The following is a 10,062-nucleotide window of genomic DNA, read 5'->3' as shown; positions in this document are numbered from 1 at the left end:
CACAGCACCCACTCCTGGTAACAGGAGTGAATTTGTTTTCAGCCTGGATTCCAGGTGATAAGAAACAGTCCCAATGAAACTGGCTTAAGGGAGGCGAAAGGGATATATTGACCCTAACCGCACATCTACAGAAACACACTCAACCATGTCACGACGTCCCATGCCTCTTCCTCTGAGGGCAGCGCTCCCTGACTGCTGGGAAACAGCTCCCAGGAGGTCCAGGCATATCCTACCAGCTTAGCCAGGCCAGGAATGAGAAACTGCTCGCTTAGCTCCAGGGAAGATCATGGCGGGCTCCCACTGACCTGCATGCACTGGTGACACCATTGCTGTGGCCAGGGGACTCCGGTGCTACAGCGAGACCTGGATGCCGTGCCCAGCCTTGGAGCTAAGGAACTGTGAGGTCAGTGACCCCAGCCCCCATGGCCGAAGGGTGGGTGCCTTTGCAGAGCTCTTGGGTTCCTCAGGGACTGTTCCCTCCGCCAGTCTCAGGGCCCTGGCTCAGAAGTCAGCCTCATCCCAGGGGTACGTTCAGTGTTGGTCCCTGCGGCCCCTGCCTGCACATGCGTGGGACTGGGCCAGGCACCCCAGGGCTTGAGCATGTGGCTGAACATTGGACCAAAGAGGAATCAAGAACTGCTCAGAGGAGCGACACCCACCCACCAGCCCAGGGCTTTACCCAGAGGGAAGGTGGGAAGCCCTAGTGTAACCCCTCCTGCCTGGCTGACTTGGGCCCTGTATCCTCATCTCTGCTTAACTTCCCTGTCCTCATCAAGGGGCTGGTGTGGTAGTGTCAGTGACTAACCAGTGGCCCTTGGGTGGTCCTGGAGTGACTTGTAATGCAGGCATCTTGTGGACAGTTATTTATCTGGAGGAGGTTAGTGCCACCCACCCCACTCGACTGAGGTGCCAATAAGATCTAATTAACCCATTACATTGAGGGTGGAGCCTTCCTGGGGGTGGAGCAGACTGCTGAGTTCACTGAGGTCACCCTCAGAAATGCCAGCTCCTGCCCTGCTCACAGAGGGGCAGGCTAGGGCATGGGGACAAGGACTGGGATTCCCTGAGGCCTGGGCGCTCCATGTTGCCTTAGTCAACCCGGCCCATCCGCCTGTCATCTCCCAGCTCTGCAGCCGCACCCACCTTGCCCACCGCCCCCGCAGCCCCTCCTGCCACAGAGATGCCAGCTGAGGAGGCCAGTGTGGCTCAGAGGAGGAAGTGGGCTTGGCAGGGCAGGGCAGGCCCTGGTGGCAGGATGGGGCAGGCCTGGTCCCTGGTCAGATCAGGATGTAAGGACCAACTCAGGGCTCTCAACGACTCCATTTGTTGCACGTACACCGAGTTCCTCACTGGTCCTTCTGCACCCGCTCTCACACTGGCACTGGCTCACAGCCCCGCTCCTGGAAGCTATGTCCACGGCTCTGGCTCAGATTCACAGGCCTCATTGGGACCCTGGGCTGTGGCCCCAGTCCAGCCCCCTATTCCCCCATCTGGGCAGATGGAGGAGCCCTTGCCTCCTGCTGCCTGACAAGTCCTCCATTCAGGGCCCACCTGGCCTGGATTCCCCTGGACAGAAGAGCGCTCAGGCCACTGGCCATGGCTTGTCCCGCATGGGCCAAGTCCCCAGCGTGGTGGCCTTCGCCGGCTTGCCCTGCGGCACAGCCCGACGGGGACGCCCTAGAGGCGCTGTTGGCCCGGTGGGCAGCGTGGGGGGCATCGCGAGCAGGGGATTTGGGCGGGCTGGGCGGCTTGAGCGCGCTGACTGCTCGGATGAGGCCCATGCGCCGGCGGATGGAGTGGTCCAGGTTGACAGTGCAGCGCAGCAGGCTCTGCGCCTCGGCCACGGTGAAGGGGAAGTCGGCGCCCAGGAAACGCTCGAAGAGCTCGGGGTCGCCGTCCAGGTCCAGCACATTCTGCAACGCCTTGGTCATGGTGTGCAGCTCGCGGCTGTTGTCGCGGAACACGTCCCAGAGGCGCGCGCGACCTTCGGGCGCGCCCCCGGTCTGCTGCCGGTCCTCCAGGCACTGCAGCGCCCAGCTCAGGCGGCACGGCCACTGGTTGGCGAGCACCACCCACGCCACCGCCTGGCGCGGCGTGGGGCCCCCGAAGTCACCCTGCTGCTGCTGCTGCTGCAGCAGGCGCACGGTGATGGGCACGGTGTTGACGATGCGCCGCATGGACACCACGTTGTCGGGCACGTACTCGTAGAGGCAGTCGCGCTCATCGTGCAGGCAGAAGAGCGCCTCCTGGATGCGCCGCGCCGCCTCCGCGTCGATGCGGCCCTGCCGGCGCTCGGGCCCCACCTGCATCTGCACCGCCAGCAGCTGCGCCCTGTCGCCCCCGCCGCCCCCCGCAGCCCCCGGCTTGCGCGTGATCTCGCGATACAGCAGGTCGTCGCGGCTCTGCACGGCGTCATGCAGGAACTGCAGCTTGGTGCGGCGGCCCATGATGGGCACGGAGAAGGGCAGCGTGACCGTGCGGTTGAGGAAGAGGTAGCCGTTGTCGGCCGTGCCCTTCATGTTGCCCGCGCTCTCCAGGCACGCGGCCAGGATGCTGGGGTCCACGACCAGGATGAAGATGAAGGGCGCGTGGCTGTCGGACAGCAGCGTGTTGATGGCGTTGAGCACGCCCACCACGCGCTCCGGGTAGCACGTGTCCAGCCCGGTGACCTCCAGCACCACGCGCAGCCGGCGCCGCTGGTAGATCTCCAGGAAGCACAGGAAGTCGGTGAGCAGCTCCACCTCCTTCTTCACCTCGCACATGAAGCCCAGCTGGCTGCCGAACTTCTCGCGCGACACCAGCCGCTCGATCTTCTTGCGCTGGCTCACGAACAGATGCTTGCCCACCGAGTACACGGCCATGAGCAGCCCCGAGCCCGACAGCGTGGTGGCCGCGCCGCCGAACACCTTGAGCAGGCTGCCGTTCGGACCGCCGTGGCCCGGCGCGTGGCCGCCCAGGGACAGGTAGAGCAGCCCCACGCCCAGGCCCAGCGCCGCCAGCAGCGCCAGCAGCCCCAGGCACACACGGCGCCGACAGTGCCACTCGTTGTGGCAGCAGCCCTGCCTGGTGGCCGGCTTGTTGCCCAGCACCGAGTACACGCTGAAGGGCAGCGCGCCGTAGTGGTGGCGGATGCCCTCGCACAGCGTGGTCACCAGGCCGGCCCACAGCTTGTCGGTGCCCGCATACTGCCAGGCGCTAAAGCGGATGAAGAGGAACTGCACGTTCCTGCGCCGCAGGTGCACCTCGGTGATGATGGGCTGCAGGAACACCAGGTACCACAGCAGCTGCGGGACGCCCCAGCCGCTCACGGCGCGCGGTCGCCACTGCACGTGCTGCAGCTCCTCGCTCTCGCGTTGCGCCGCCTCCTGCTGCATCAGCGCTGAGGGAAGGGAGCCCGGGAGCAGCGTGAGCCGCAGACCCGCCGGGGTGGGCGGGGCCTAGACGGGGCGGGGCGCTCCTGGAGAGACTAGGAGCGCCCAGCAGAGGTCCGGGCTGGAAGGGAGCGCGCGGGAGCCGCAGACCCCCCGGGGTGGGCGGGGGCAGGGCGCTCCTGGAGAGGCGAGGGGCTGGAAGGGAGCCGCGGCCGCTCCTTAAAGAGCTAGAAGTGGGTGCAGAAGGCGGTGCGTGGAGAGGCCTGGAGCCAGGCTTGGAGCGGAAGCGGTCTGAAGGCCTGGTTTGGGGGTCAGGATGGGCAGAGGTAGAGCCGGCAAAGGAGAGACGATGGGAGGGCGCAAAAAGGGACAGGAGGAAGAGCCAGGGCTGCGCAAGGGGTCGAGGGTGTGGAGGGCTCTAGGAAGGTTCTGAGAGTGAAGTAGGGGATAAGTGGTCGGTGAAGGGATGAATGAATGAGATGCTGAGAACCAGCTATGCTAGACAGCAGGATACAGCCTTGGTCTTATCTTCCTGACTTACTGATGCTCCTCCAGGAAGCCCTCCCTGGTCCCCAGGCTGGGTTGGGGGCCCTCAGCCCTTCCCGCTCTGGGTCATCACTGTCTGAGGATAAGTCTCTCTCCCCTACTGCTGTGAGCCGGAAGGGTGGGGTCCTGCCTGTCTTGGTCACCACTGTGTACCCTGGGCACCAGAAGGTGCTGGGGGAATGCCTGAACAATGGATCTTGAGAAATCTGAGCTCAGGGAGTGAATGGACCCACAGGAGTAGGGACTCCATCATGCTGGCGCTCTGCGCCTTCTATCATCTTTTCTCCTCCTGGGAGCTTGTTTGTTCTTTTGTGACAACAGGGGGCAGGACAGTGAGCTCTCAGTGGACACTACAGGAATGAAAGGCTGTTGGGCCTGCACCAGGGCTGGGCACATGGAGGAGGAACGCCAGACTCAGCCTCTCTGGCTGCACGTGGGGATGAAGTCTGAGCTCCAGCAAGGCCTGATCCAGATCAAAACTGCTGGGGAGGCTGGGTGCAGTGGTTCATGCCTGTAATCTCAACACTTTTGGGGAGGCTGAGGTGGGCGGATCACATGAGGTCAGGAGTTCAAGACCAGCCTGGCCAACACGGTGAAACCCCATCTCTACTAAAAATTAGCCAGGCGTGGTGGCAGGCACCTGTAGTCCCAGCTACTTGGGAGGCTGAGGCAGAATTGCTTGAACCCGGGAGTAGAGGTTACAGTACTGCACTCCAGCCTGGACAACAGAGCGAGACTCTGTCTCAAAGAAAAAAAAAAAAGCTGCTGGGAATCTTGCAGTTTCCAGCTCATATCTTCAATTAGCATCTATCTGTCAGGTGACCACTATGCCCTAGGAGATGGGTCTGGGGGGCACAGAGGCCGGAAGGGCCTTGGCAGGAGCCTGCAGCCTCACTAAAGACCCTGGGCTTTCTGCCTCAGGTGCTGGGGAGCATGGGAGGCGCTGAGCATAGGAGGAACAGCACCAGACCTGTCCTTCAGAGTTTTTGGAGTGGATTTGGTGATGGAGGCAGGAAAGGGTAAGACTTGGAGGTGGTCAGGAGGCCAGGGAAGCAGAGCCTGGGGCATAGGCATGGGCTTGGGGAGGGCCTGGGCTGGGGCAGGCTGGCCACAGGGATTGGGGGATATGGGAGAAGCCTGGAGCTGGGCGGGCACCAGAGGCCCTGTTTCTCATCCTCCCCACAGTGAACACAGCTCCTCACCCGTGATCTTGTCCAGCATCATGTGCAGGCGGCAGCCAAAGGGGGCGTAGAAACCCACGGTCACAGGGACTGGCACGTGGCAGAGTGTCTTGGCCAGGCAGCTGCAGTAAACGTCATCCTCTGTTAGAATGTCTGGTGGGTGAGGGTGGGGACACTGAGTCAGGCGGCTGGCCAGGCACCACCCTCCTCCCATCTGCCCACCATAGCCACCACCATTGGCCCCTCCCTGGCACCCCATGCTAAGGGGACTCAGGTCAAACCCTCCAGTGGAGGTTTCTGTGGCCACCAGCAGCCTCCACCTCCAGAGCCAGACATGCCCCTTTGGGTACCACCAGGCTGAGGCTGCAGGAAGTCAGCTTTCCTAGCCCCAGGTGACCAGGCTTGCTTGGTCACCGGCCTATGATATCCCCCCCACCCAGAAAACCCCAAAGGCCCTTATTTGGGATCCGAGGCCCTGGGATGCGGAGATAGCAGTTTCCACCGTCAGCAGGACTCCAGGCCATTCCTGCCTGCTCTGCTGGCCCAGCCCCAGCATGGAGAGGCCCTGGCTCCTCTCAGCTTCTGTCCATCCCGTACCTGACCCCATGCCCGCAAGTCACTAATCCCACCTGACCCCAGGCTTGGGAGAGAGATGACAAGACTGAAGCTCCAGTCCCGGCCCCGTTGCCTTTCTCTGCAGACCCCAGGGAGAGCCACCTCTGAGAGGCTCAGTTCCCTCTGAAGAGTGGGGCGGCAGAGATGCCGGGTAGCGGGGATGCCAAAGGGTCTGGCCAGCACCGGGCCCTCTGTCAATGCCGTGGTCTCCAGTGGCCATTGAAGGCCCAGGGGACCAGGCACTGGCACTACAGCACCCACTCAGTAGAGGGCACCCTGTCTCCACTGAGTATTGCTTCTCAGACCTGGAAATGGGGTCTCAAAAAGACAGGGTTCAGTTTTGGGAGGTACATGGGGCCAGCCTTGTGGTGCACAGTGAGGGCAACACAGCCACTTTCAGAGAGGCCTGGGGGGCCATGGGAAACGGGCCACGCCTGGCAGCAGAGCCAGGAGGCCAAGAGGAAGACTTGGGTAGGTCTCCTGAGGTGTGTGCCGGGTGGGCCTGATTCCAGCTCTGCCAGATCACTGGGCGGCCCCACCTCATCCAGCCTCTTTCCCTGTGTGTGAAATGGACATCACAGCCCTGAGGCTTGGGTGACAAGGCCGTGCCCGACCTAGAGTCCTGTTGAGTCCCTCTTGCTCCACTTTCAAGACAGACCTAGAAACCAGCTGTGTCTCCATCTCTGCTGCCCCCGCCCCAGCCAGGCCACCAGCGCCTCTCGCCTGCATTTCTGTCATCTCCTCCTCCCACAGCCCATTCTCCTGGAGATCAGCTCACATCCCTCCTCAGCTCCGAGGCCTCCTGTGGCTCCTGCCTCCTTTAGGGAGAAATCCCAAGTGCTGGCTCCTTGCTGGGCGGGAACATGCCTCCCCAGGGCCCAGCCTGACCACCCTATTTAATCTGCAAATCTGACCCCCCATCTCCTCTCCCTGCTTTATTTTTTCCTAGCGTGGTTGTCACTGGGTGGCATAGTTTTAGAGGCAAGGTCTTGCTCTGTCACCCAGGATGGAGTGCAGTGGCACAATTATAGCTGACTGCAGCCTTGAACTCCTGGGCTCAAGGGATCCTCCTGCCTCAGCCTCCCATGTGGCTGGGACCACAGGCGTGCACCACCATGCTGGGCTAATTTTTATTTTATTTTTTATAGAGACAGGGCCTCACTATGCTGCCCAGGCTGGTCTGGAACTCCTGGCCTCAAGTGATTCTCCAACCTCAGCCTCCCAAACTACTGGGATTACAGGTGTCAGCCAGTGCACCCAACCACACTTTTTCTTTTTTTTGAGATGGAGTCTCGCTCTGTTGCCCAGGCTGGAGTGCAGTGGTGTGATCTCGGTTCACTGCAGCCTCCACCTCCCGGGTTCAAGTGATTCTCCTGCCTCAGCCTCCTGAGTAGCTGGGACTAGAGGCACCCACCACCATGCCCAGCTAATTTTTGTTCTTCTAGTAGGGACAGGGTTGTACCATGTTGGCCAGGCTGGTCTCGAACCTCTGACCTCCAGTGATCCACCTGCTTCGGCCTCCCAAAGTGCTGGGATTACAGGTGTGAGCCACCATGCCTGGGCTCCCAGCCACACTTTTAAACTTCCTTGTTTCCTGTACCCGCTCCCGGCTGCAATACAATGTGAGCCCCATTGAGACAGAGATGTCTGTTGATCCTGCTCCCTACTGTGCCCCTAGAACAGCCTGGCACACTCAGGGTGCTGGATACCTAGTCATGGAGTGAATGAGGGAGTGGGTCCTCCCATTGCTGACCTTTGTTCTCACTCCCCAGGCCACTCCCTAGCTCTGTGTCCCCCACCCCTGAGCCGCCAACAAACTGGGGTTCACCATCCCTGCCCCATGTCCCCTGTAGCCTGCTGGGCCAGAGGAGGTGGCTGAGAAGAGACCAGGGCACAGCCAGGGTGTCGGCAGAGGGAGAGGGGGGAATGAGAGGGAGGCCTTCGCTGCCTGGCCCAGGATGGAAGCCTTAGACCCCGACAGGCAAAGCAGAGGCAGCTGGCCTGAGCCCCAGGGCCAGGGATGCACCCCCCCGGACAGGGACCAGGGTGCGGATGAAGAAGGCAGGTGCAAGGGGAGCAGGCGGGAAGTGAGGCAGCAGGAGCAGGCACGGAGCCCCCAGGAAGGCCAGGGTGAGCACCAGAGCTGTAGGTGAAGGAGCCGCAGGCCGCTGGGGCAGGCAGGGGCCGGGCATCAGTGGGCTCGCTGGGCTCCAGGAAGACGCTGGCCGCGGTGCGTATGGCTGGGCCGCTGCTGGCTGTGGCGAGTGCCGTGGTGGCTAAGGGGGGCGCCTGGGGGGCGCTGGCTGGTCCCCTGGGGACAGTGGAGGTTGCAGGCGGCCCCTTCTGGGCTTCGTGAATGGGGCAGAGCTGCTGCCGCATGGGGCTGGGAGGTAGGGGCTGGGGCTGCCGCTGCTGGACAGAGGGTGGGGGGCCCCGGCGCCAGCCACTGCTACCCGCTCGGTGGCTGTGGTAGGCCAGCTGCCAGTGTGACTGGGGGGAAGGCCGACAGGGCCCATGGGCTCGGAGGGCTGCTGAGTCCTGGCGTCGCGGATGGCAGCATCCTGGAAGGAAGGAAGTGGGGGTGACTGGGCCTGCATCTCCAACCTCCGGGGGGGGCACTGGCTCGAGCCAGATCAAGTCTTCAGGTAGAACCTGGGGGCCGGAGTATTCTTGGGAGCCCCAGAGGCCCCTCAGAAAGTCAGATCATATTAGGGGGAGATACGGGCAGGGGAGGGGCCCGAGTTCTGTGCTGTCCATGGGTGGGAGCGGGGAAGGTGCCAGTCTTGGGCTTCAGTCAGGGGCCAGAGAGATGCCTGAGGCTGGGGCTTCAGTGGAGGCGGGTGCCTGCCCCTCCAGATTCTGGGATCCCTGGGGGGTGCGCCCAGTGCAGGGGTCGGAGAAACTGAGAGGACCCATTGGGAGCTGGCCTGGCTGGCCCAGGAAGGCCGGGGTGGAGGCCGTGGAGAGCGGTAGGCCGGGATTGGGAAGCAGGGTGTACCTTGTCCCCAGCTCAGGCCAGGGTGGCAGGAAGGGTGGTGACCTGGGAAGCTCCGGCCCTGAGGAGGCTGAATCAGCCCCAGTGGAAGGGCACTACCCCCTCCCCACCCTGAGCAAGAGCACCCGTGGCCGCCACCAGAAACTGGGTCCAGCCTCATCCAGACAGGTTCAGCCTAGGGGCTCCCTCGAGGCTGGGGGCCGCCCACACAGGCCTGGGGGTTTGGGGAGGGAAGGGTAGGCCAAGCGGCCCCCAGCTTCCATCTCCAGCCCAGGCTCCTATCTTTGGGACCCCAGGCCCTGTGATCCCGCTCCTGGGTCCTGACCTCCACTAGGCAGATGCCTCTTGGGGGAGCGCTGGTGGCACCCCTTCTGTTCCTTCATGCACTCCAGCTCCCTCGCAGGCCTCTGCCAGCCATCACCCACCCCCAAACTGAACCCGTACCTTTTTGGTGCCCCAACTCTGGGTCCCAGAAGTAGTGCCCGCTAGGGGTCTGGGCGTCCTTGGCGAAGTGGACTTTATAATGCTTGTGCATGGCGGCCAGGCAGCTGGGTGCTGGGGGCCTGCTCCTGGGACAGGAGGGAGCGCACAAGCTCAGCGTAGCCTCTGGGGCACCAATAGCAGAGAGCTGAAGTCAGGGTCCCTGTCCTGCCTGACAGTGTGGACAGGGGAGAGGCCAAGTCCCAGACGCTGGGTTCCTAGGTCACTTGGGAGGAGGGGACAGAGGTAGCCTTCAGGGTAGAGTGAGAGGCGGGATGAGGAAGGATGGCCAGAGAAGGGAATGGAGGACTGCTGGGGGGGCTAGGGCCTAATTTGAGGCTGTGTGTCTGGGAGCCCCTGGGAGTTTCTAAGGCCAGGACACGGGAGTGCTAAGCAGAGGTGGTCCGGGGAAATAGGGGGTCCAGGGTGGTGGCTGAGTGACACAGGGGTGATTAAGGTGTAGGCGCTGTGGGAGGCTGGCATGCTTTGGAGGGACATGGAGCTAGTGCGGTGAGCTGGGAAGCAGCTAAGAAGCAGGGTGAAGGAAAACAGAGCTGGGTACCTGTGGGGACTGAAGGATGCGGTGGAGGGGGAATTGTGGGGGAGCAATGAAACCGCGGTGGTCCAATTTGGGGAGAGGCTCAGCAAACTCAGGCGCGACAGGTGTACGGAGTTTCAAATGTGAAGAGCCAAAAGCAGGACTGGGAAGGATGCTGGGTGGGGGACAGGGACAGGGATGGGGAGAGGCTGAGGGGCAGATGAAATTGGGGTGCTGAGGGTTGGGGACCTGCCCACCACTCCCCACCCCCCGTCCCAGGTCCCCTCGTACCTGATGTACCGCGGCCTCACGGCCCCAGCTGCCTGCCCCGCAAGC

At 62.7% G+C, this 10,062-nt stretch overlaps 1 protein-coding gene across 1 annotated transcript; it reads right to left on the bottom strand.

Moving 5' to 3' along the window:
* Positions 1–1,540: 1,540 nt before the first annotated feature.
* NKPD1 (NTPase KAP family P-loop domain containing 1) lies at positions 1,541–9,636 on the bottom strand. The gene is given in 5 exon segments (XM_032262669.1): positions 1,541–1,603; positions 1,605–3,379; positions 5,120–5,251; positions 7,852–8,274; positions 9,153–9,636. Coding segments are annotated over 5 exon segments (2,484 nt in total). The 5' UTR covers positions 9,244–9,636.
* Positions 9,637–10,062: the final 426 nt, after the last annotated feature.

The sequence above is a fragment of the Sapajus apella genome, unplaced genomic scaffold, assembly GCF_009761245.1.
Source record: "Sapajus apella isolate SASKATOON/1434 unplaced genomic scaffold, GSC_monkey_1.0 scaffold130, whole genome shotgun sequence".
Taxonomy (NCBI): domain Eukaryota; kingdom Metazoa; phylum Chordata; class Mammalia; order Primates; family Cebidae; genus Sapajus; species Sapajus apella.
Note: the sequence above shows the minus strand (reverse complement) of the source record. Positions and strands in the feature narration are given on the sequence as shown.